Source organism: Engystomops pustulosus, chromosome 6, assembly GCF_040894005.1.
Source record: "Engystomops pustulosus chromosome 6, aEngPut4.maternal, whole genome shotgun sequence".
NCBI lineage: Eukaryota > Metazoa > Chordata > Amphibia > Anura > Leptodactylidae > Engystomops > Engystomops pustulosus.
This window is the reverse complement of record NC_092416.1, coordinates 188,029,698-188,055,792: the sequence shown is the minus strand read 5'-3', so window position 1 is coordinate 188,055,792 and position 26,095 is coordinate 188,029,698. Positions and strand designations below refer to the sequence as shown.

Sequence of the window (26,095 nt, the reverse complement as noted above, 5' to 3'; positions counted from 1 at the left end):
GTGTGTGTAGTGTGCTGTGTGTGTGTGTGTGTGTGTAGTGTGCCGTGTGTGTGTGTGTGTATAGTGCGTGTAGTGTGCTGTGTGTGTGTATAGTGAGTGTAGTGTGCTGTGTGTGTGTGTATAGTGCGTGTAGTGTGCTGTGTGTGTGTGTGTGTGTATAGTGCGTGTAGTGTGTATAGTGCGTGTAGTGTGCTGTGTGTGTGTGTGTATAGTGCGTGTAGTGTGCTGTGTGTGTGTGTATAGTGCGTGTAGTGTGCTGTGTGTGTGTGTATAGTGCGTGTAGTGTGTGTGTGTATAGTGCGTGTAGTGTGCTGTGTGTGTGTGTGTATAGTGCGTGTAGTGTGCTGTGTGTGTGTGTGTATAGTGCGTGTAGTGTGCTGTGTGTGTGTGTGTGTATAGTGCGTGTAGTGTGCTGTGTGTGTGTGTGTGTAGTGCTGTGTGTGTGTGTATAGTGCGTGTAGTGTGCTGTGTGTGTGTGTGTGTATAGTGCGTGTAGTGTGCTGTGTGTGTGTGTGTGTATAGTGCGTGTAGTGTGCTGTGTGTATAGTGCGTGTAGTGTGCTGTGTGTGTGTGTGTGTGTGTGTATAGTGCGTGTAGTGTGCTGTGTGTGTGTGTGTGTATAGTGCGTGTAGTGTGTGTGTGTGTGTGTATAGTGCGTGTAGTGTGCTGTGTGTGTGTGTGTGTATAGTGCGTGTAGTGTGCTGTGTGTGTGTGTGTGTATAGTGCGTGTAGTGTGCTGTGTGTGTGTGCGTGTAGTGTGCAGTGCGTGTAGTGTGCTGTGTGTGTGTGCGTGTAGTGTGCAGTGCTGTGTATAATATGCAGCGTTCTGTCTGTAGTCCCTCCCCCTGTGCTCCCCTGTGATTGGCTGCTTGCTGGTGATGTGTGCTGTGATTGGCTGGCTGCTGCCCCCTCCTGGTGCTGCTGGTGAGGGATGATGTCATGGCTGAGGAGCTGCTGCAGAGCATCGCGCGGCGTCTGTTCCTGTCATTGCTCCTGTGGCAGCGCCTGGATGACCTCCCCCCGGTGTCCCCCCTTGTGTTGTGTGCGGCCCCCCTGCTAGCGGAGCGCCACCATGCCCGGGCATCACCATGAGCCCCCGGATGCTGCTCTTTGTGTTTGGCTTTGTTGGAGGGGCGGTGGTCATTAACTCTGCCATCCTGGTGTCGCTGTCCGTGCTGCTGCTGGTGCACTTCTCCTTCTCCAGCGGCCTGCCCGCCCTGACCGGGAGCCTGCCCCGCATCCTCAGGTATGCTGCCCCCCTGCCCGCCCTGACCGGGAGCCTGCCCCGCATCCTCAGGTACGCTGCCCCCCTGCCCGCCCTGACCGGGAGCCTGCCCCGCATCCTCAGGTACGCTGCCCCCCTGCCCGCCCTGACCGGGAGCCTGCCCCGCATCCTCAGGTACGCTGCCCCCCTGCCCGCCCTGCCCGGGAGCCTGCCCCGCATCCTCAGGTACGCTGCCCCCCTGCCCGCCCTGACCGGGAGCCTGCCCCGCATCCTCAGGTATGCTGCCCCCCTGCCCGCCCTGCCCGGGAGCCTGCCCCGCATCCTCAGGTACGCTGCCCCCCTGCCCGCCCTGACCGGGAGCCTGCCCCGCATCCTCAGGTACGCTGCCCCCCTGCCCGCCCTGCCCGGGAGCCTGCCCCGCATCCTCAGGTACGCTGCCCCCCTGCCCGCCCTGACCGGGAGCCTGCCCCGCATCCTCAGGTACGCTGCCCCCCTGCCCGCCCTGCCCGGGAGCCTGCCCCGCATCCTCAGGTACGCTGCCCCCCTGCCCGCCCTGACCGGGAGCCTGCCCCGCATCCTCAGGTATGCTGCCCCCCTGCCCGCCCTGACCGGGAGCCTGCCCCGCATCCTCAGGTACGCTGCCCCCCTGCCCGCCCTGACCGGGAGCCTGCCCCGCATCCTCAGGTACGCTGCCCCCCTGCCCGCCCTGCCCGGGAGCCTGCCCCGCATCCTCAGGTACGCTGCCCCCCTGCCCGCCCTGACCGGGAGCCTGCCCCGCATCCTCAGGTATGCTGCCCCCCTGCCCGCCCTGACCGGGAGCCTGCCCCGCATCCTCAGGTACGCTGCCCCCCCTGCCCGCCCTGACCGGGAGCCTGCCCCGCATCCTCAGGTACAGTGCCCGCCCTGCCCGGGGGCCTGCCCCGCATCCTCAGGTACACTGCCCCCCTGCCCGCCCTGCCCGGGAGCCTGCCCCGCATCCTCAGGTACAGTGCCCCCCCTGCCCGCCCTGCCCGGGAGCCTGCCCCGCATCCTCAGGTACAGTGCCCCCCCTGCCCGGGAGCCTGCCCCGCATCCTCAGGTACGCTGCCCCCCTGCCCCGCATCCTCAGGTACGCTGCCCCCCTGCCCGCCCTGACCGGGAGCCTGCCCCGCATCCTCAGGTACAGTGCCCCCCCTGCCCGGGAGCCTGCCCCGCATCCTCAGGTACGCTGCCCCCCTGCCCCGCATCCTCAGGTACGCTGCCCCCCTGCCCGCCCTGCCCGGGAGCCTGCCCCGCATCCTCAGGTACAGTGCCCCCCCTGCCCGCCCTGCCCGGGAGCCTGCCCCGCATCCTCAGGTACGCTGCCCCCCTGCCCGCCCTGCCCGGGAGCCTGCCCCGCATCCTCAGGTACAGTGCCCCCCTGCCCGCCCTGACCGGGAGCCTGCCCCGAATCCTCAGGTATGCTGCCCCGCATCCTCAGGTACAGTGCCCCCCCTGCCCGCCCTGCCCGGGAGCCTGCCCCGCATCCTCAGGTACAGTGCCCCCCCTGCCCGGGAGCCTGCCCCGCATCCTCAGGTACGCTGCCCCCCTGCCCCGCATCCTCAGGTACGCTGCCCCCCTGCCCGCCCTGACCGGGAGCCTGCCCCGCATCCTCAGGTACAGTGCCCCCCCTGCCCGGGAGCCTGCCCCGCATCCTCAGGTACGCTGCCCCCCTGCCCCGCATCCTCAGGTACGCTGCCCCCCTGCCCGCCCTGCCCGGGAGCCTGCCCCGCATCCTCAGGTACAGTGCCCCCCCTGCCCGCCCTGCCCGGGAGCCTGCCCCGCATCCTCAGGTACGCTGCCCCCCTGCCCGCCCTGCCCGGGAGCCTGCCCCGCATCCTCAGGTACGCTGCCCCCCTGCCCGCCCTGACCGGGAGCCTGCCCCGAATCCTCAGGTATGCTGCCCCCCTGCCCCGCATCCTCAGGTATGCTGCCCCCCTGCCCGCCCTGACCGGGAGCCTGCCCCACATCCTCAGGTATGCTGCCCCCCTGCCCGCCCTGACCGGGAGCCTGCCCCGCATCCTCAGGTATGCTGCCCCCCTGCCCGCCCTGACCGGGAGCCTGCCCCGCATCCTCAGGTATGCTGCCCGCCCTGACCGGGAGCCTGCCCCGCATCCTCAGGTATGCTGCCCCCCTGCCCGCCCTGACCGGGAGCCTGCCCCGCATCCTCAGGTATAGTGCCCCCCTGCCCGCCCTGACCGGGAGCCTGCCCCGCATCCTCAGGTACATTGCCCCCCTGCCCGCCCTGACCGGGAGCCTGCCCCGCATCCTCAGGTACAGTGCCCCCCCTGCCCGCCCTGACCGGGAGCCTGCCCCACATCCTCAGGTACAGTGCCTCCCTGCCCGCCCTGACCGGGAGCCTGCCCCGCATCCTCAGGTATGCTGCCCCCCTGCCCGGGAGCCTGCCCCGCATCCTCAGGTACAGTGGCCCCCCTGCCCGCCCTGACCGGGAGCCTGCCCCGCATCCTCAGGTACACTGCCCCCCTGCCCGCCCTTCCCGGGAGCCTGCCCCGCATCCTCAGGTACGCTGCCCCCCTGACCGGGAGCCTGCCCCGCATCCTCAGGTACAGTGCCCCCCTCCCCGCCCTGACCGGGAGCCTGCCCCGCATCCTCAGGTACAGTGCCCCCCTGCCCGCCCTGACCGGGAGCCTGCCCCGCATCCTCAGGTATGCTGCCCGCCCTGACCGGGAGCCTGCCCCGCATCCTCAGGTATGCTGCCCCCCTGCCCGCCCTGACCGGGAGCCTGCCCCGCATCCTCAGATATGCTGCCCCCCTGCCCGCCCTGACCGGGAGCCTGCCCCGCATCCTCAGGTATGCTGCCCCCCTGCCCGCCCTGACCGGGAGCCTGCCCCGCATCCTCAGGTATGCTGCCCCCCTGTCCGCCCTGACCGGGAGCCTGCCCCGCATCCTCAGGTATGCTGCCCCCCTGCCCGCCCTGACCGGGAGCCTGCCCCGCATCCTCAGGTACGCTGCCCCCCCTGCCCGCCCTGACCGGGAGCCTGCCCCGCATCCTCAGGTACGCTGCCCCCCTGCCCGCCCTGACCGGGAGCCTGCCCCGCATCCTCAGGTACGCTGCCCCCCTGCCCGCCCTGACCGGGAGCCTGCCCCGCATCCTCAGGTACACTGCCCCCCCTGCCCGCCCTGACCGGGAGCCTGCCCCGCATCCTCAGGTACAGTGCCCCCCCTGCCCGCCCTGACCGGGAGCCTGTACCGCATCCTCAGGTATGCTGCCCCCCCTGCCCGCCCTGACCGGGAGCCTGCCCCGCATCCTCAGGTACAGTGCCCCCCTGCCCGCCCTGACCGGGAGCCTGCCCCGCATCCTCAGGTATGCTGCCCCCCTGCCCGCCCTGACCGGGAGCCTGCCCCGCATCCTCAGGTACGCTGCCCCCCTGCCCGCCCTGACCGGGAGCCTGCCCCGCATCCTCAGGTACATTGCCCCCCTGCCCGCCCTGACCGGGAGCCTGCCCCGCATCCTCAGGTACGCTGCCCCCCCTGCCCGCCCTGACCGGGAGCCTGCCCCGCATCCTCAGGTACAGTGGCCCCCTGCCCGCCCTGACGGGGAGCCTGCCCCGCATCCTCAGGTACAGTGCCCCCCTGCCTGCCCTGACCGGGAGCCTGCCCCGCATCCTCAGGTACAGTGCCTCCCTGCCCGCCCTGACCGGGAGCCTGCCCCGCATCCTCAGGTATGCTGCCCCCCTGCCCGGGAGCCTGCACTGCATCCTCAGGTACAGTGGCCCCCCTGCCCGCCCTGACCGGGAGCCTGCCCCGCATCCTCAGGTACACTGCCCCCCTGCCCCCCTGACCGGGAGCCTGCCCCGCATCCTCAGGTACAGTGCCCCCCTGCTTGCCCTGACCGGGAGCCTGCCCCACATCCTCAGGTATGCTGCCCCCCTGCCCGCCCTGACCGGGAGCCTGCCCCGCATCCTCAGGTACGCTGCCCCCCTGCCCGCCCTGACCGGGAGCCTGCCCCGCATCCTCAGGTACGCTGCCCCCCTGCCCCCCTGACCGGGAGCCTGCCCCGCATCCTCAGGTACAGTGCCCCCCTGCTTGCCCTGACCGGGAGCCTGCCCCACATCCTCAGGTATGCTGCCCCCCTGCCCGCCCTGACCGGGAGCCTGCCCCGCATCCTCAGGTACGCTGCCCCCCTGCCCGCCCTGACCGGGAGCCTGCCCCGCATCCTCAGGTACAGTGCCTCCCTGCCCGCCCTGACCGGGAGCCTGCCCCGCATCCTCAGGTATGCTGCCCCCCTGCCCGCCCTGACCGGCAGCCTACCCCGCATCCTCAGGTATGCTGCCCGCCCTGACCGGGAGCCTGCCCCGCATCCTCAGGTACGCTGCCCCCCTGCCCGCCCTGACCGGGAGCCTGCCCCGCATCCTCAGGTACAGTGCCCCCCTGCCCGCCCTGACCGGGAGCCTGCCCCGCATCCTCAGGTACGCTGCCTCCCTGCCCGCCCTGACCGGGGGCCTGCTCCGCATCCTCAGGTACGCTGCCCCCCTACCCCGCATCCTCAGGTACAGTGCCCCCCTGACCCCCCATCCTCAGGTACAGTGCCCCCCTGCCCGCCCTGACCGGGAGCCTGCCCCGCATCCTCAGGTACAGTGCCCCCCTGCCCCGCATCCTCAGGTACAGTGCCCCCCTGCCCCGCATCCTCAGGTACAGTGCCCCCCTGCCCCGCATCCTCAGGTACAGTGCCCCCCTGCCCCGCATCCTCAGGTACAGTGCCCCCCTGCCCCGCATCCTCAGGTACAGTGCCCCCCTGCCCCGCATCCTCAGGTACAGTGCCCCCCTGCCCCGCATCCTCAGGTACAGTGCCCCCCTGCCCGCCCTGACCGGGAGCCTGCCCCGCATCCTCAGGTACAGTGCCTCCCTGCCCGCCCTGACCGGGAGCCTGCCCCGCATCCTCAGGTATGCTGCCCCCCTGCCCGCCCTGACCGGCAGCCTACCCCGCATCCTCAGGTATGCTGCCCGCCCTGACCGGGAGCCTGCCCCGCATCCTCAGGTACGCTGCCCCCCTGCCCGCCCTGACCGGGAGCCTGCCCCGCATCCTCAGGTACAGTGCCCCCCTGCCCGCCCTGACCGGGAGCCTGCCCCGCATCCTCAGGTACGCTGCCTCCCTGCCCGCCCTGACCGGGGGCCTGCTCCGCATCCTCAGGTACGCTGCCCCCCTACCCCGCATCCTCAGGTACAGTGCCCCCCTGACCCCCCATCCTCAGGTACAGTGCCCCCCTGCCCGCCCTGACCGGGAGCCTGCCCCGCATCCTCAGGTACAGTGCCCCCCTGCCCCGCATCCTCAGGTACAGTGCCCCCCTGCCCCGCATCCTCAGGTACAGTGCCCCCCTGCCCCGCATCCTCAGGTACAGTGCCCCCCTGCCCCGCATCCTCAGGTACAGTGCCCCCCTGCCCCGCATCCTCAGGTACAGTGCCCCCCTGCCCGCCCTGACCGGGAGCCTGCCCCGCATCCTCAGGTACACTGCCCCCCTGACCCCGCATCCTCGGGTACACTGCCGCCCTGCCCCGCATCCTCGGGTACACTGCCCCCCTGCCCGCCCTGACCGGGGGCCTGCCCCGCATCCTTGGGTACAGTGCCCCCCTGCCCCGCATCCTCGGTTACACTGCCCCCCTGCCCCGCATCCTCGGGTACACTGCCCCCCTGCCCCGCATCCTCGGGTACACTGCCCCCCTGCCCCGCATCCTCGGGTACACTGCCCCCCTGCCCCGCATCCTCGGGTACACTGCCCCCCTGCCCCGCATCCTCGGGTACACTGCCCCCCTGCCCCGCATCCTCGGTTACACTGCCCCCCTGCCCCGCATCCTCGGGTACACTGCCCCCCTGCCCCGCATCCTCGGGTACACTGCCCCCCTGCCCCGCATCCTCGGGTACACTGCCCCCCTGCCCCGCATCCTCGGGTACACTGCCCCCCTGCCCCGCATCCTCGGGTACACTGCCCCCCTGCCCACCATGTGTCCGCTCCTTGTTTATGGCTGTCCGCCCTCCACCTGCAGATGGGGCCCCTGTTGTTCCCCTTTCTCCGCTCGTTCCTGTATTGTGAGGTTTGTGTTGTATTGGGGGATGTGTTGGGGGTGCCGGGGCCCCTCGTCCGGGCAGTTTGTCGTGTTGTGTACACAGTGAAATCTGCTGAGTAATGATGCTCGATCCAGGGAGCTGCGGATGTCAGCGTCACTGACTGTAGGGGGCAGCACGGGGGTCCTGCACCCCCTCTGTATACACCAGGGGTTCACTTACTAGTGACACAATGTATCATCATGTGATCAGTCATCCCGTCTCTCTATATTGTGGTCTGTCTCTCTCTGTAATGTGCGGGGGTCTCGGGCTGTCTCTCTGTAATGTGCGGGGGTCTCGGGCCGCCTCTCTCTCTCTGTAATGTGCGGGGGTCTCGGGCTGTCTCTCTCTCTCTGTAATGTGCGGGGGTCTCGGGCTGTCTCTCTCTCTCTGTAATGTGCGGGGGTCTCGGGCTGTCTCTCTCTCTCTGTAATGTGCGGGGGTCTCGGGCTGTCTCTCTCTCTGTAATGTGCGGGGGTCTCGGGCTGTCTCCCTCTCTGTAATGTGCGGGGGTCTCGGCCGTCTCTCTGTGTTTTGGGAGGTCTCGGGCCGTCTCTCTCTCTCTCTGTATTGTGCGGGGGGTCTCGGGCTGTCTCTCTGTAATGTGCGGGGGTTCTCGGGCCGTCTCTCTCTCTGTAATGTGCGGGGGTCTCGGGCCGTCTCTCTCTCTGTATTGTGCGGGGGTCTCGGGCCGTCTCTCTCTCTGTAATGTGCGGGGGTCTCGGGCTGTCTCTCTCTCTCTGTAATGTGCGGGGGTCTCGGGCTGTCTCTCTCTCTCTGTAATGTGCGGGGGTCTCGGGCTGTCTCTCTCTCTCTGTAATGTGCGGGGGTCTCGGGCTGTCTCTCTCTCTGTAATGTGCGGGGGTCTCGGGCTGTCTCCCTCTCTGTAATGTGCGGGGGTCTCGGCCGTCTCTCTGTGTTTTGGGAGGTCTCGGGCCGTCTCTCTCTCTCTCTCTGTATTGTGCGGGGGGTCTCGGGCCGTCTCTCTCTCTGTAATGTGCGGGGGTCTCGGGCTGTCTCCCTCTCTGTAATGTGCGGGGGTCTCGGGCCGTCTCTCTCTCTGTATTGTGCGGGGGTCTCGGGCCGTCTCTCTCTCTGTAATGTGCGGGGGTCTCGGGCTGTCTCTCTCTGTAATGTGCGGGGGTTCTCGGGCCGTCTCTCTCTCTGTAATGTGCGGGGGTCTCGGGCCGTCTCTCTCTCTGTAATGTGCGGGGGTTCTCGGGCCGTCTCTCTCTCTGTATTGTGCGGGGGGTCTCGGGCCGGCTCTCTCTCTCTGTAATGTGCAGGGGTCTCGGGCCGTCTCTCTCTCTCTGTAATGTGCGGGGGTCTCGGCCTGTCTCTCTCTGTATTGTGGGAGGTCTCGGGCCGTCTCTCTCTGTATTGTGCGGGGGTCTCGGGCCGTCTCTCTCTGTATTGTGGGAGGTCTCGGGCCGTCTCTCTCTGTATTGTGCGGGGGTCTCGGGCCGTCTCTCTCTCTGTATTGTGCGGGGGTCTCGGGCTGTCTCTCTCTCTGTAATGTGCAGGGGGGTCTTGGGCCGTCTCTCTCTGTATTGTGGGAGGTCTCGGGCCGTCTCTCTCTGTATTGTGCGGGGGTCTCGGGCCGTCTCTCTCTCTGTATTGTGCGGGGGTCTCGGGCTGTCAATCTCTGTAATGTGCAGGGGGTCTCGGGCCGTCTCTCTCTGTATTGTGCGGGGGTCTCGCGCCTTCTCTCTCTGTATGTTGCAGTACCAGTAGCTGTCAGTGCGCTGTGGTGGCGCCAGTCGTGTCTGCAGGCTGCTCATGTACTCTTGTTGCCATCAGCTGGGGGTTTGTTACAATGTATCTCATGTTACAAGGAGGGTAAAGCCTGCACTGATACATTGTAACGGAGATCACCTCTTGTCCTGGACAGGAAGGACCGGCCCATCTCGCTGGGGATCTTCCCGCTGTCTCCTGGAGACTCCCTGGTCCTGCCAGACCCCAGCGGTGCCGAGACCCCTGGGAATGGACCCTGGAAGCTACAAGATCAGAACCATGCCCGCTGCAACACCAGCCTGAAGGTAGGTACCCAGCCCCGGCCTGCAGGAAGGACCCAGCAGTGTTGTCATAGGGCCGCACTGATGTGTGACTTCCCCTCCTCCAGGAGGAGCTGTACACTATCGCTCCACCGGGGGCCAAGACCACCGGACCGGGGGCCAAGACCACCGGACCGGACCCCAACAACATGGTGATCACTGCCCCTAAAGACCCCAAGGAGGAGGAGGAGGTCATCATGAAGGCCAATCTGAAGAACAACAACGTCCCTAAGAAGGAGGACGTCCAGGTGACCCAGGAGACCAGCAGCGCCCCCACAGGTAGGGGCAGGAATCATCCATCCACAGACACTGACCCAATGTAACAGACCTTCAGCTGTGAGCGCCCCACACTGAGGTCACCGCTCGCTGCCAGATCCCTACTTTGTGATCCCTCATTGATATTCGGATCACACTGCCCCCCGGAGGTGAATCAGCTGCTCCCTCCCATCACCCTGTACAGTCCTCTCACAGCTGAGCGCTTGTCACAGTGTGTCAGTGCAGATGGGGAGGTCGCCCGCTCCTGCGCTCTCCTTAATGCATCCAGTGAATGACTTATTCATGTCCTGTTACTGGATCGGGCCGTATCGATTGCGTCTGCAGAGAGACGCCAGAGCGACGCCACCGCAGCGAGGGAGTGATGGTGACCCAATCACAGGGGCCTCTGCTCCCCTATGGCAGGGGCTCCTCTGCTCCCCTATGGCAGGGGCTCCTCTGCTCCCCTATGGCAGGGGCTCCTCTGCTCCCCTATGGCAGGGGCTCCTCTGCTCCCCTATGGCAGGGGCTCCTCTGCTCCCCTATGGCAGGGGCTCCTCTGCTCCCCTATGGCAGGGGCTCCTCTGCTCCCCTATGGCAGGGGCTCCTCTGCTCCCCTATGGCAGGGGCTCCTCTGCTCCCCTATGGCAGGGGCTCCTCTGCTCCCCTATGGCAGGGGCTCCTCTGCTCCCCTATGGCAGGGGCTCCTCTGCTCCCCTATGGCAGGGGCTCCTCTGCTCCCCTATGGCAGGGGCTCCTCTGCTCCCCTATGGCAGGGGCTCCTCTGCTCCCCTATGGCAGGGGCTCCTCTGCTCCCCTATGGCAGGGGCTCCTCTGCTCCCCTATGGCAGGGGCTCCTCTGCTCCCCTATGGCAGGGGCTCCTCTGCTCCCCTATGGCAGGGGCTCCTCTGCTCCCCTATGGCAGGGGCTCCTCTGCTCCCCTATGGCAGGGGCTCCTCTGCTCCCCTATGGCAGGGGCTCCTCTGCTCCCCTATGGCAGGGGCTCCTCTGCTCCCCTATGGCAGGGGCTCCTCTGCTCCCCTATGGCAGGGGCTCCTCTGCTCCCCTATGGCAGGGGCTCCTCTGCTCCCCTATGGCAGGGGCTCCTCTGCTCCCCTATGGCAGGGGCTCCTCTGCTCCCCTATGGCAGGGGCTCCTCTGCTCCCCTATGGCAGGGGCTCCTCTGCTCCCCTATGGCAGGGGCTCCTCTGCTCCCCTATGGCAGGGGCTCCTCTGCTCCCCTATGGCAGGGGCTCCTCTGCTCCCCTATGGCAGGGGCTCCTCTGCTCCCCTATGGCAGGGGCTCCTCTGCTCCCCTATGGCAGGGGCTCCTCTGCTCCCCTATGGCAGGGGCTCCTCTGCTCCCCTATGGCAGGGGCTCCTCTGCTCCCCTATGGCAGGGGCTCCTCTGCTCCCCTATGGCAGGGGCTCCTCTGCTCCCCTATGGCAGGGGCTCCTCTGCTCCCCTATGGCAGGGGCTCCTCTGCTCCCCTATGGCAGGGGCTCCTCTGCTCCCCTATGGCAGGGGCTCCTCTGCTCCCCTATGGCAGGGGCTCCTCTGCTCCCCTATGGCAGGGGCTCCTCTGCTCCCCTATGGCAGGGGCTCCTCTGCTCCCCTATGGCAGGGGCTCCTCTGCTCCCCTATGGCAGGGGCTCCTCTGCTCCCCTATGGCAGGGGCTCCTCTGCTCCCCTATGGCAGGGGCTCCTCTGCTCCCCTATGGCAGGGGCTCCTCTGCTCCCCTATGGCAGGGGCTCCTCTGCTCCCCTATGGCAGGGGCTCCTCTGCTCCCCTATGGCAGGGGCTCCTCTGCTCCCCTATGGCAGGGGCTCCTCTGACCTTGTGTTCTTGCTTCCAGACACCAATGACAATGAGGAGAGGTCGGAGGTCCAGTCCATCATCGAGTCCACGCCGGAGCTGGACATGGACAAAGAGCGAGCGTATCACATGACCAGGTGGGAAGGGAGGGGCTGGGCTTACCTTCCATACATCCCCCCCCCCCCCCCCCCCATAGGGCGCTAACATGTCACCCTCCTGTTGTCAGCACTCCCACCAAAGGCATCGAGAACAAAGGGTTCGATCGCAACACAGAGTCCTTGTTCGAGGAGTTGTCCTCCGCCGGGACCGACCTGATCGGAGACGTGGATGAAGGAGCCGACCTGCTGGGTGAGGAGCGGGCATATCGCCTCCCAGGATCATGCCTGCCTGGGCTACGGGTAGTAATGGCACCGAGCTCCCTGAAAAGTGTTGTCCCTGGAGAGATGTGTAATCAGACCTCACACTGCTGTGCTCTGTGCTCCCTGCAGCCAGTGTTATCAGACCTCACACTGCTGTGCTCTGTGCTCTCTGCAGCCAGTGTTATGTATTGTCCCTGGAGAGATGTGTAATCAGACCTCACACTGCTGTGCTCTGTGCTCTCTGCAGCCAGTGTTATGTATTGTCCCTGGAGAGATGTGTAATCAGACCTCACACTGCTGTGCTCTGTGCTCTCTGCAGCCAGTGTTATGTATTGTCCCTGGAGAGATGTGTAATCAGACCTCACACTGCTGTGCTCTGTGCTCTCTGCAGCCAGTGTTATGTACTGTCCCTGGAGAGATGTGTAATCAGACCTCACACTGCTGTGCTCTATGCAGCCAGTGTTATATATTGTCCCTGGAGAGATGTGTAATCAGACCTCACACTGCTGTGCTCTGTGCAGCCAGTGTTATGTATTGTCCCTGGAGAGATGTGTAATCAGACCTCACACTGCTGTGCTCTGGGCTCTCTGCAGCCAGTGTTATGTAATGTCCCTGGAGAGATGTGTAATCAGACCTCACACTGCTGTGCTCTCTGCAGCCAGTGTTATGTATTGTCCCTGGAGAGATGTGTAATCAGACCTCACACTGCTGTGCTCTGTGCTCTCTGCAGCCAGTGTTATGTATTGTCCCTGGAGAGATGTGTAATCAGACCTCACACTGCTGTGCTCTGTGCTCCCTGCAGCCAGTGTTATCAGACCTCACACTGCTGTGCTCTGTGCTCTCTGCAGCCAGTGTTATGTATTGTCCCTGGAGAGATGTGTAATCAGACCTCACACTGCTGTGCTCTGTGCTCTCTGCAGCCAGTGTTATGTATTGTCCCTGGAGAGATGTGTAATCAGACCTCACACTGCTGTGCTCTGTGCTCTCTGCAGCCAGTGTTATGTACTGTCCCTGGAGAGATGTGTAATCAGACCTCACACTGCTGTGCTCTGTGCTCTCTGCAGCCAGTGTTATGTATTGTCCCTGGAGAGATGTGTAATCAGACCTCACACTGCTGTGCTCTGTGCTCTCTGCAGCCAGTGTTATGTATTGTCCCTGGAGAGATGTGTAATCAGACCTCACACTGCTGTGCTCTGTGCTCTCTGCAGCCAGTGTTATGTATTGTCCCAGGAGAGATGTGTAATCAGACCTCACACTGCTGTGCTCTGTGCTCTCTGCAGCCAGTGTTATGGATAGTCCCTGGAGAGATGTGTAATCAGACCTCACACTGCTGTGCTCTATGCTCTCTGCAGCCAGTGCTATGTATTGTCCCAGGAGAGATATGTAATCAGACCTCACACTGCTGTGCTCTGTGCTTTCTGCAGACAGTGGGGCAAATTTACTTACCCGGTCCATTCGCGTTCCAGCGGCGGCTTCTCCGCTCTGGATTCGGGTCCGGCCGGGATTTAATAAGGTAGTTCTTCCGCCGTCCACCAGGTGGCGCTGCTGCGCTGAAAGTAAACTCATCGCGCCGGAATGCACCGAGCTGGACCAGGTGAAGGTAAGCGGTCCTTATGCGACACATTTTCGGTTTTTAAATGCGGCGGTTTTTCCGAATACGTCGGGTTTTCGTTCGGCCACGCCCCCCGATTTCCGTCGCGCGCATGCCAGCGCCGATGCGCCACAATCCGATCGCGTGCGCCAAAATCCCGGGGCAATTTAAGTACAAGCGGCGCAAAACGGAAATATTCGGGTAACACGTCGGGAAAACGCGAATCGGGCCCTTAATAAATGACCCCCAGTGTTGTGTATTGTCCCTGGAGAGATGTGTAATCAGTCCTCACACTGCTGTGCTCTGTGCTTTCTGCAGCCAGTGTTGTGTATTGTCCCTGGAGAGATGTATAATCAGACCTCACACTGCTGTGCCCTGTGCTCTCTGCAGCCAGTGTTATGTACTGTCCCTGGAGAGATGTGTAATCAGACCTCACACTGCTGTGCTCTGTGCTCTCTTCAGCCAGTGTTATGTATTGTCCCTGGAGAGATGTGTAATCAGACCTCACACTGCTGTGCTCTGTGCTCTCTGCAGCCAGTGATATGTATTGTCCCTGGAGAGATGTGTAATCAGACCTCACACTGCTGTGCTCTGTGCTCCCTGCAGCCAGTGTTATGTATTGTCCCTGGAGAGATGTGTAATCAGACCTCACACTGCTGTGCTCTGTGCTCTCTGCAGCCAGTGTTATGTATTGTCCCTGGAGAGATGTGTAATCAGACCTCACACTGCTGTGCTCTGTGCTCTCTGCAGCCAGTGATATGTATTGTCCCTGGAGAGATGTGTAATCATCTTTCACACTGCCGTGCTCTGTGCTCTCTGCAGCCAGTGCTATGTATTGTCCCTGGAGAGATGTGTAATCAGACCTCACACTGCTGTGCTCTGTGCTCTCTGCAGCGAGTGTTATGTATTGTCCCTGGAGAGATGTGTAATCAGACCTCACACTGCTGTGCTCTGTGCTCTCTGCAGCCAGTGTTATGTATTGTCCCTGGAGAGATGTGTAATCAGACCTCACACTGCTGTGCTCTGTGCTCTCTACGGCCAGTGCTATGTATTGTCCCTGGAGAGATGTGTAATCAGACCTCACATTGCTGTGCTCTGTGCTCTCTGCAGCCAGTGTTATGTATTGTCCCTGGAGAGATGTGTAATCAGACCTCACACTGCTGTGCTCTGTGCTCTCTGCAGCCAGTGTTATGTATTGTCCCTGGAGAGATGTGTAATCAGACATCACACTGCTGTGCTCTGTGCTCTCTGCAGCCAGTGTTATGGATAGTCCCTGGAGAGATGTGTAATCAGACCTCACACTGCTGTGCTCTGTGCTCTCTGCAGCCAGTGTTATGTATTGTCCCTGGAGAGATGTGTAATCAGACCTCACACTGCTGTGCTCTGTGCTCTCTGCAGCCAGTGTTATGTATTGTCCCTGGAGAGATGTGTAATCAGACCTCACACTGCTGTGCTCTGTGCTCTCTGCAGCCAGTGTTATGTATGGTCCCTGGAGAGATGTGTAATCAGACCTCACACTGCTGTGCTCTGTGCTCTCTGCAGCCAGTGTTATGTATTGTCCCTGGAGAGATGTGTAATCAGACCTCACACTGCTGTGCTCTGTGCTCTCTGCAGCCAGTGTTATGTGTTGTCCCTGGAGAGATGTGTAATCAGACCTCACACTGCTGTGCTCTGTGCTCTCTGCAGCCAGTGTTACGTATTGTCCCTGGAGAGATGTGTAATCAGACCTCACACTGCTGTGCTCTGTGCTCTCTGCAGCCAGTGTTATGTATTGTCCCTGGAGAGATGTGTAATCAGACCTCACACTGCTGTGCTCTGTGCTCTCTGCAGCCAGTGTTATGGATAGTCCCTGGAGAGATGTGTAATCAGACCTCACACTGCTGTGCTCTGTGCTCTCTGCAGCCAGTGCTATGTATTGTCCCAGGAGAGATATGTAATCAGACCTCACACTGCTGTGCTCTGTGCTTTCTGCAGACAGTGTTGTGTATTGTCCCTGGAGAGATGTGTAATCAGTCCTCACACTGCTGTGCTCTGTGCTTTCTGCAGCCAGTGTTGTGTATTGTCCCTGGAGAGATGTATAATCAGACCTCACACTGCTGTGCCCTGTGCTCTCTGCAGCCAGTGTTATGTACTGTCCCTGGAGAGATGTGTAATCAGACCTCACACTGCTGTGCTCTGTGCTCTCTTCAGCCAGTGTTATGTATTGTCCCTGGAGAGATGTGTAATCAGACCTCACACTGCTGTGCTCTGTGCTCTCTGCAGCCAGTGATATGTATTGTCCCTGGAGAGATGTGTAATCAGACCTCACACTGCTGTGCTCTGTGCTCCCTGCAGCCAGTGTTATGTATTGTCCCTGGAGAGATGTGTAATCAGACCTCACACTGCTGTGCTCTGTGCTCTCTGCAGCCAGTGATATGTATTGTCCCTGGAGAGATGTGTAATCAGACCTCACACTGCTGTGCTCTGGGCTCTCTGCAGCCAGTGATATGTATTGTCCCTGGAGAGATGTGTAATCAGACCTCACACTGCTGTGCTCTGTGCTCTCTGCAGCCAGTGTTATGTATTGTCCCTGGAGAGATGTGTAATCAGACCTCACACTGCTGTGCTCTGTGCTCCCTGCAGCCAGTGTTATGTATTGTCCCTGGAGAGATGTGTAATCAGACCTCACACTGCTGTGCTCTGTGCTCTCTGCAGCCAGTGTTATGTATTGTCCCTGGAGAGATGTGTAATCAGACCTCACACTGCTGTGCTCTGTGCTCTCTGCAGCCAGTGCTATGTATTGTCCCTGGAGAGATGTGTAATCAGACCTCACACTGCTGTGCTCTGTGCTCTCTGCAGCCAGTGTTATGTATTGTCCCTGGAGAGATGTGTAATCAGACCTCACACTGCTGTGCTCTGTGCTCTCTGCAGCCAGTGTTATGTGTAATCACACCTCACACTGATGTGCTCTGTGCTCTCTGCAGCCAGTGTTACGTATTGTCCCTGGAGAGATGTGTAATCAGACCTCACACTGCTGTGCTCTGTGCTCTCTGCAGCCAGTGTTATGTATGGTCCCTGGAGAGATGTGTAATCAGACCTCACACTGCTGTGCTCTGTGCTCTCTGCAGCCAGTGTTATGTGTAATCACACCTCACACTGATGTGCTCTGTGCTCTCTGCAGCCAGTGTTACGTATTGTCCCTGGAGAGATGTGTAATCAGACCTCACACTGCTGTGCTCTGTGCTCTCTGCAGCCAGTGTTATGTATTGTCCCTGGAGAGATGTGTAATCAGACCTCACACTGCTGTGCTCTGTGCTCTCTGCAGCCAGTGTTATGGATAGTCCCTGGAGAGATGTGTAATCAGACCTCACACTGCTGTGCTCTGTGCTCTCTGCAGCCAGTGTTATATGTAATCAGACTTGTGTGTGAGTTGTTAGTAGCCGCGGGACTGTGATGCATTTATAGGATACATTCTAGGATTGTACCTAGAGTGGGGGACTCCTCACTCTGCTTTGTTCTGTGCTCTCTGCACTGTACTGCTTTACAGACCTTTTCTGGTTGGAGTAAACACTGTAGCCGTTCTCTGTTTTTTTTTTACTACTAAGCGGGGAGCTGTGGAGCAGTACATTGCTAAGAGCACAGCAGTGTGAGGACACACCACCAGTATACATGGAGTTTACAGTCCTGCTGCTACTAACAAAATACACAAACATTACACATCTCTCCAGGGACAATACATAACACTGGCTGCAGAGAGCACAGAGCACAGCAGTGTGAGGTCTGATTACACATCTCTCCAGGGACAATACATAACACTGGCTGCAGAGAGCACAGAGCACAGCAGTGTGAGGTCTGATTACACATCTCTCCAGAGACAATACATAACACTGGCTGCAGAGAGCACAGAGCACAGCAGTGTGAGGTCTGATTACACATCTCTCCAGGGACAGTACATAACACTGGCTGCAGAGAGCACAGAGCACAGCAGTGTGAGGTCTGATTACACATCTCTCCAGGGACAATGCATAATACTGGCTGCAGAGAGCACAGAGCACAGCAGTGTGAGGTCTGATTACCCATCACTCCAGGGACAATACCTAACACTGGCTGCAGAGATCACAGAGCACAGCAGTGTGAGGTCTGATTACACATCTCTCCAGGGACAATACATAACACTGGCTGCAGAGAGCACAGAGCACAGCAGTGTGAGGTCTGATTACACATCTCTCCAGGGACAATACAGAACACTGGCTGCAGAGAGCACAGAGCACAGCAGTGTGAGGTCTGATTACACATCTCTCCAGGGACAATACATAACACTGGCTGCAGAGAGCACAGAGCACAGCAGTGTGAGGTCTAATTACACATCTCTCCAAGGACAATACATAACACTGGCTGCAGAGTGCACAGAGCACAGCAGTGTGAGGTCTGATTACACATCTCTCCTGGGACAATACATAACACTGGCTGCAGAGAGCACAGAGCACAGCAGTGTGAGGTCTGATTACACATCTCTCCAGGGACAATACATAACACTGGCTGCAGAGAGCACAGAGCACAGCAGTGTGAGGTCTGATTACACATCTCTCCAGGGACAATACATAACACTGACTGCACAGAGCATAGCAGTGTGAGGTCTGATTACACATCTCTGCAGGGACAGTACATAACACTGGCTGCAGAGAGCACAGAGCACAGCAGTGTGGGGTCTGATTACACATCTCTGCAGGGACAGTACATAACACTGGCTGCAGAGAGCACAGAGAACAGCAGTGTGAGGTCTGATTACACATCTCTCCAGGGACAATACATAACACTGGCTGCAGAGAGCACAGAGCACAGCAGTGTGAGGTCTGATTACACCTCTCCAGGCACAATACATAACACTGGCTGCAGAGAGCACAGAGCACAGCAGTGTGAGGTCTGATTACACATCTCTCCAGGGACAGTACATAACACTGGCTGTAGAGAGCACAGAGCACAGCAGTGTGAGGTCTGATTACACATCTCTCCAGGCACAATACATAACACTGGCTGCAGAGAGCACAGAGCACAGCAGTGTGAGGTCTGATTACACATCTATCCAGGGACAATACATAACACTGGCTGCAGAGAGCACAGCAGTGTGAGGACATGTCTGTATGGTTGCACCTGTGATTTCGGATTCCTCTTCCTTCTTGGGGTCTATCATGTCTTTGTCTCCTGCAGGAATGGGGCGCGAGGTTGAGAATCTCATCTTGGAGAACACGCAGCTCCTGGAGACTAAGTATGTGCACCCTGTAGCATGCGGTGTGTGTATATGTGTATGTATTGTGGCTCCGCCCCCTGGACTCTTCTGACCGGTGTCGCACACAGGAACGCCCTGAACGTGGTGAAGAACGACCTGATCGCTAGGCTGGACGAGCTGGTGTGCGAGAAGGACCTGCTGCGGGGGGAGCTGGACGCCATCAAACAGACCAAGCACAAGCTGGAGGAGAAGAACAAGGAGCTGGAGGAGGAGCTCAAGAAGTAAGTGCCCCCTCACCTCCCTGCCCCAATATCTGCCGGATCAGCCGCTAAATCCATGGATTCTCTTCTAGAGCCCGAGCAGAGACCGAGGAGGCCAGACACAAATCCAAGGACGAGGACGATGTAAGTGGTGGGGCGGGGGCAACTAGGGGCCACAGCGACTGAGGGGGTTCTGGGGGCAACTGGGGGGCCGCAGCGACTGAGGGGGACCTGGGGGAAACTGGGGGGACCGCAGCGGCTAAGGGGGTCCTGGGGGAAACTAGAGGCCGCAGCGACTGAGGGGTTCTGGTGGCAACTAGGGGCTGCAGTGTCTGAGGAGGGCCAGGGAGGAGCTAGGGGCCGCAACGACTGAGGGGGTCCTGGGGGCAACTGGGGGACTGCAGCGACTGAGGGGGTCCTGGGGGAAACTAGGGGCTGCAGTGTCTGAGGAGGGCCAGGGAGGAGCTAGGGGCCGCAACGACTGAGGGGGTCCTGGGGGCAACTGGGGGACTGCAGCGACTGAGGGGGTCCTGGGGGAAACTGGGGGACCGCAGCGACTGAGGAGGGCCAGGGAGGAGCTAGGGGCCGCAACGACTGAGGGGGTCCTGGGGGCAACTGGGGGACTGCAGCGACTGAGGGGGTCCTGGGGGAAACTAGGGGCTGCAGTGTCTGAGGAGGGCCAGGGAGGAGCTAGGGGCCGCAACGACTGAGGGGGTCTTGGGGGCAACTGGGGGGCTGCAGCGACTGAGGGGACCTGGGGGAAACTGGGGGACCGCAGCGACTGAGGGAGCCCGGGGAGCAGCTAGGTGCCGCAGTGACCTAGGGGGGCCAGGGGTAACTCTCAGGGGATACAGAGGGGGCAGCACTGACTGTGGGGGGCCGGGGCTATTGAGGGGAAGCAGCGACTCATGAAGTTTGGCTTTATGTCCCCCACAGAGCGACGTCCCCACCGCGCAGAGGAAGCGATTCACCCGGGTGGAGATGGCGCGGGTTCTGATGGAGCGGAACCAGTACAAGGAGCGGCTGATGGAGCTGCAGGAGGCCGTGCGGTGGACCGAGATGATCAGGTAATACTGGCTAGATTAATGGGACCCCTGCAGGTAATGGTGGGGGGTCCTGAGTCCCAGCAGTGCTAGTGATGGGGGTGGCCTCCCTGCCCTGCCTGCCCCCCTCCTTCCCTGTCCCGCCGGCCCCACCCGCCTCCTTCCCTGTCCCGCCTCCTTCCCTGGCCCGCCCGCCTCCCTCCCTGGCCCGCCCGCCTCCCTCCCTGGCCCGCCCGCCTCCTTCCCTGGCCCGCCCGCCTCCTTCCCTGGCCCGCCCGCCTCCTTCCCTGGCCCGCCCGCCTCCTTCCCTGGCCCGCCCGCCTCCTTCCCTGGCCCGCCCGCCTCCTTCCCTGGCCCGCCCGCCTCCTTCCCTGGCCCGCCCGCCTCCTTCCCTGGCCCGCCCGCCTCCTTCCCTGGCCCGCCCGCCTCCTTCCCTGTCCCGCCCGCCTCCTTCCCTGTCCCACCCGCCTCCTTCCCTGGCCCGCCCGCCTCCTTCCCTGGCCCGCCCGCCTCCTTCCCTGGCCCGCCCGCCTCCTTCCCTGGCCCGCCCGCCTCCCTCCCTGGCCCGCCCGCCTCCCTCCCTGGCCCGCCCGCCTCCCTCCCTCCCTCCCTCCCTCCCTTTCCCGCCTCCCTCCCTTTCCCGCCTCCCTCCCTCCCTCCCTCCCTTTCCCGCCTCCCTCCCTCCCTCCCTTTCCCGCCTCCCTCCCTCCCTCCCTCCCTCCCTTTCCCGCCTCCCTCCCTCCCTCCCTTTCCCGCCTCCCTCCCTCCCTCCCTCCCTTTCCCGCCTCCCTCCCTCCTTCCCTGTCCCGCCTCCTTCCCTGTCCCGCCTCCTTCCCTGTCCCGCCTCCTTCCCTCCCTCCCTCCCTCCCTCCCTTTCCCGCCTCCCTCCCTCCCTCCCTTTCCCGCCTCCCTCCCCCGCCTCCCTCCCTCCCTCCCTCCCTTTCTCGCCTCCCTCCCTCCCTCCCTCCCTTTCCCGCCTCCCTCCCCCGCCTCCCTCCCTCCCTCCCTCCCTTTCTCGCCTCCCTCCCTCCCTCCCTCCCTTTCTCGCCTCCCTCCCTCCCTTTCCCCAGGGATAACTTTTTGGATTTGTTCCCCCAGGGCTTCTAGAGAGAATCCTGCGCTGCAGGAGAAGAAGAGGTCCAGCATCTGGCAGTTGTGAGTATGGAGCCGGCTGTGACATTACTGGGAAGTGTATGAAGTGCTGCCACTAGCGCCCCCTGTGGTCTCTTCTCAGCTTCAGCCGCCTCTTCAGCCCCTCGGGCACGGCCTCCAAGAAACCGGAGCTTCCCGTGAATGTCAAGTACAACGCCCCGACCTCGCATATCACCCCCTCCATCAAGAAGAAGAGCAGCGCCCTGGCCAAGCTCCCCAGCGACAAGTCCAAAGCCTTCGACTTCCTCAGTGACGAGTGAGTAATGGACTCCCAGCACCCCCTGCTGCTTCAGTGTCTGCACTTGCTCTGTAGAGCACGCTCAGTGCAGACATCTGCAGAGTAAGGCTGTGTGTGCACTTACTGACGGTTTCCAGTGAGTGCTCCCCAGCCTTTCTGAGACCTCATACAGGGTGCACCAGCACCTCCTGCTGCTTCAGTGTCTGCACTTGCTCTGGTGACCTCTGTACAGCACACTTGGTGCAGGCTGTGCACCTGCTTGCTTACGGTTTCCAGTGAGTGCTCCCCAGCCTTTCTGTGACCTCCTCCTGTCTTGTCTCCTCTCCCTCAGCCTCTCGGGTGGCAGCGAATCCTCGGCGGCCTCCAGACGGGAGCAGAAGCGCGAGCAGTACCGGCAGATGAAGGCGCACGTCCAGAAGGAGGACGGCCGGGTGCAGGCGTTTGGCTGGAGTCTTCCCCAGAAGTACAAGCAGCAGGTAATGGCCGACCCTTAGAAGATGATAAGATCCTCCGTCTACTACCTCCTCCTCATCCGGTGACGTCTCTCCTCCCGATAGGCGAACAACGGCGCTCAGAGCGACGGCAAAATGAAGAACCTCCCGGTCCCGGTGTATCTGCGGCCCCTGGATGAGAAGGACTCGTCCATGAAGGTGAAGGATACACGTAATTGTACTCTAGTCACATCCAGAGCTGCGTCCTGCTTTATACTGAGGCTGTTTGTGTCCTGCAGTTGTGGTGCGCTGTCGGGGTTAATCTCTCCGGTGGAAAGACCAGGGACGGCGGCTCCATTATCGGAGCGAGCGTCTTCTACAGCGACGTCCCGGGTGCGGACCTGGAGAAACCCCGGAGCGAATCCCAGAGCAGCCTCGAGAAACTGGAGCAGGAGCTGAAGGTACGGAGCGGGTTATACATGACCCACCACCGGGGGGCGCTGCACGTGCAGCCAGGCTTAAAGGGGCGCTCCTTGTTACCCGCGCAGGTGCAGCAGAAGGAGCTGCGGCACCAGGACGAGTTGTCCAGTCTGGTTTGGATCTGCACCAGTACCCACTCCTCCACCAAGGTCATCATTGTGGACGCCAACGACCCGGGCAACATGCTGGACAGCTTCATCGTCTGCAACTCGCACGTCCTGTGCATCGCCAGCGTGCCCGGTACAGCAAACCACAGACCCGATGCAATTGTAACAAACCCTCAGCTGCACAACGCCACCCTTATTCTGCTGTCATGTTTGTATAGGAGTGATGGAGACGGACTACCCGAGCGGAGACTCCTCCAAGGCGGACGCAGACTCTGCGCAGGCAGACAAGTCTTCTCTATCGGAAAGCCTGGTGAGCAGCGGCTCCTCGGGGGACCAGGGCATCACAGGGGTCAGAGTGACCTCCGCCGAGGACTCGGAGCCCATCCTGTGCCAGACGCCAAGTGTCATCTCCCCCGAGGCAGAGGGCAGTGCAGGTAAGTGGTGGGTAACAGCGGAGCGCCCCCCCTCATAGAGACCTGGGGTACCCTGACCACCTCCATGTTTGTGGTGGCAGATCCGGACTCCACCAGCCCCGAGCTGGACGTCCCCACGGCAGAGGAGGCCACGGAGGCCACAGAAGCGGGCGACAGCCCTACAGACGAGGCGGCCGACATCACCCAGGCGGGAATCTACACGGAGCACGTGTTCACCGACCCGCTGGGCGTCCAGAACACCACGGAGGAGACCAGCTGCCAGGCCAGGTAAGGGGATCCCCCCCGCCCGGGGACAGCAAGCAGAGGTCTTACAGAAGAGTCACCTCCACATGTCCTCTCCCAGCAGTGACTCTGACCTCTACAAGGACGGGGTGGCCACGCTGCCCACCGAGCAGGACCTGATGAGGGAGGAGGCGCAGAAGATGAACAGCCTGCTGCCCACCATGTGGCTGGGGGCACAGAACGGACAGTAAGTATCCGGCAGCGCCCCCGCAGGGACACGGAGGTATTGCCACTACATGGGGGTCCGGGCTCCCCCCGGCTTCTCCTCTCACTGTGGTCTCTGTTGCAGCCTCTATGTCCACTCATCCGTCACCCAGTGGAAGAAATGTCTCCTGCAGATCAAACTGAAAGACTCCATCCTCAGCATCGTGTGAGTACAGGGGGCGGCTATACACGGATATATGGGATTATATACATCGTGTGAGTACAGGGGGCGGCTATACAGGGATATATGGGATTATATACATCGTGTGAGTACAGGGGGCGGCTATACACGGATATATGGGATTATATACATCGTGTGAGTACAGGGGGCGGCTATATGGGATTATATACATCGTGTGAGTACAGGGGGCGGCTATACACGGATATATGGGATTATATACATCGTGTGAGTACAGGGGGCGGCTATACAGGGATATATGGGATTATATACATCGTGTGAGTACAGGGGGCGGCTATACAGGGATATATGGGATTATATACATTGTGTGAGTACAGGACGGGCGGATATACCCGGATATATGGGATTATATACATTGTGTGAGTACAGGACGGGCGGATATACCCGGATATATGGGATTATATACATCGTGTGAGTACAGGGGGCGGCTATACACGGATATATGGGATTATATACATTGTGTGAGTACAGGGGGCGGATATACACGGATATATGGGATTATATACATTGTGTGATAACGGGGGGCGGCTATACACAGATATATGGGATTATATACATTGTGTGAGTACAGGGGGCGGCTATACACGGATATATGGGATTATATACATTGTGTGAGTACAGGGGGCGGCTATACAGGGATATATGGGATTATATACATCGTGTGAGTACAGGGGGGCTATACACGGATATATGGGATTATATACATCGTGTGAGTACAGGGGGCGGCTATACACGGATATATGGGATTATATACATCGTGTGAGTACAGGGGCGGCTATACAGGGATATATGGGATTATATACATTGCGTGAGTACAGGGGGCGGCTATATGGGATATATGGGATTATATACATTGTGTGAGTACAGGGGGGGGCTATACCCGGATATATGGGATTATATACATCGTGTGAGTACAGGGGCGGCTATACAGGGATATATGGGATTATATACATTGTGTGAGTACAGGGGGCGGCTATACAGGGATATATGGGATTATATACATCGTGTGAGTACAGGGGGGGGGCTATACCCGGATATATGGGATTATATACATCGTGTGAGTACAGGGGGCGGCTATACACGGATATATGGGATTATATACATCGTGTGAGTACAGGGGCGGCTATACAGGGATATATGGGATTATATACATTGTGTGAGTACAGGGGGCAGCTATATGGGATTATATACATCGTGTGAGTACAGGGGGGGCTATACCCGGATATATGGGATTATATACATTGTGTGAGTACAGTGGGGGCGGCTATATGGGATTATATACATCGTGTGAGTACAGGGGGCGGCTATACCCGGATATATGGGATTATATACATTGTGTGAGTACAGGGGGCGGCTATACACGGATATATGGGATTATATACATTGTGTGAGTACAGGGGGCGGCTATACACGGATATATGGGATTATATACATTGTGTGAGTACAGGGGGCGGCTATACACGGATATATGGGATTATATACATCGTGTGAGTACAGGGGGCGGCTATACACGGATATATGGGATTATATACATTGTGTGAGTACAGGGGGGGCTATACACGGATATATGGGATTATATACATCGTGTGAGTACAGGGGGGGCTATACCCGGATATATGGGATTATATACATCGTGTGAGTACAGGGGCGGCTATACAGGGATATATGGGATTATATACATCGTGTGAGTACAGGGGGCGGCTATACCCGGATATATGGGATTATATTCATTGTGTGAGTACAGGGGGCGGCTATACACGGATATATGGGATTATATACATTGTGTGAGTACAGGGGGGAGGATATACACGGATATATGGGATTATATACACCGTGTGAGTACAGGGGGGGGCTATACCCGGATATATGGGATTATATACATCGTGTGAGTACAGGGGCGACTATACAGGGATATATGGGATTATATACGTCGTGTGAGTACAGGGGGCGGCTATACAGGGATATATGGGATTATATACATCGTGTGAGTACAGGGGGCGGCTATATGGGATTATATACATCGTGTGAGTACAGGGGGCGGCTATATGGGATTATATACATCGTGTGAGTACAGGGGGCGGCTATACAGGGATATATGGGATTATATACATTGTGTGAGTACAGGGGGCGGCTATATGGGATTATATACATCGTGTGAGTACAGGGGGCGGCTATACACGGATATATGGGATTATATACATTGTGTGAGTACAGGGGGCGGCTATACAGGGATATATGGGATTATATACATCGTGTGAGTACAGGGGGGGCTATACACGGATATATGGGATTATATACATCGTGTGAGTACAGGGGGCGGCTATACAGGGATATATGGGATTATATACATTGTGTGAGTACAGGGGGGAGGATTTACACGGATATATGGGATTATATACATCGTGTGAGTACAGGGGGGGGCTATACCCGGATATATGGGATTATATACATCGTGTGAGTACAGGGGCGGCTATACAGGGATATATGGGATTATATACATTGTGTGAGTACAGGGGCGGCTATACAGGGATATATGGGATTATATACATCGTGTGAGTACAGGGGGGGCTATACACGGATATATGGGATTATATACATCGTGTGAGTACAGGGGGGGGCTATACCCGGATATATGGGATTATATACATCGTGTGAGTACAGGGGCGGCTATACACGGATAT

At 60.1% G+C, this 26,095-nt stretch overlaps 1 protein-coding gene across 2 annotated transcripts in view; it reads left to right on the top strand.

Moving 5' to 3' along the window:
* Positions 1–945: 945 nt before the first annotated feature.
* SPAG9 (sperm associated antigen 9) overlaps positions 946–26,095 on the top strand; it is a 40,877-nt gene continuing 15,727 nt past the window's right edge. The window contains exons 1-19 of one of the 2 annotated variants that reach the window (XM_072112749.1): positions 946–1,246; positions 9,196–9,343; positions 9,427–9,637; positions 11,469–11,565; positions 11,655–11,776; positions 18,566–18,623; positions 18,713–18,865; positions 18,937–18,988; positions 19,781–19,911; positions 20,986–21,042; positions 21,122–21,295; positions 21,609–21,753; positions 21,835–21,927; positions 22,008–22,169; positions 22,257–22,428; positions 22,514–22,729; positions 22,810–22,996; positions 23,073–23,198; positions 23,301–23,381. In XM_072112749.1, the coding sequence (XP_071968850.1) occupies positions 1,089–1,246; positions 9,196–9,343; positions 9,427–9,637; positions 11,469–11,565; positions 11,655–11,776; positions 18,566–18,623; positions 18,713–18,865; positions 18,937–18,988; positions 19,781–19,911; positions 20,986–21,042; positions 21,122–21,295; positions 21,609–21,753; positions 21,835–21,927; positions 22,008–22,169; positions 22,257–22,428; positions 22,514–22,729; positions 22,810–22,996; positions 23,073–23,198; positions 23,301–23,381 (2,543 nt within the window). In that variant the 5' untranslated portion in view covers positions 946–1,088. The remainder of the gene's footprint in view (positions 1,247–9,195; positions 9,344–9,426; positions 9,638–11,468; positions 11,566–11,654; positions 11,777–18,565; positions 18,624–18,712; positions 18,866–18,936; positions 18,989–19,780; positions 19,912–20,985; positions 21,043–21,121; positions 21,296–21,608; positions 21,754–21,834; positions 21,928–22,007; positions 22,170–22,256; positions 22,429–22,513; positions 22,730–22,809; positions 22,997–23,072; positions 23,199–23,300; positions 23,382–26,095) is intronic. The other variant, XM_072112750.1, reaches the window with a different exon arrangement.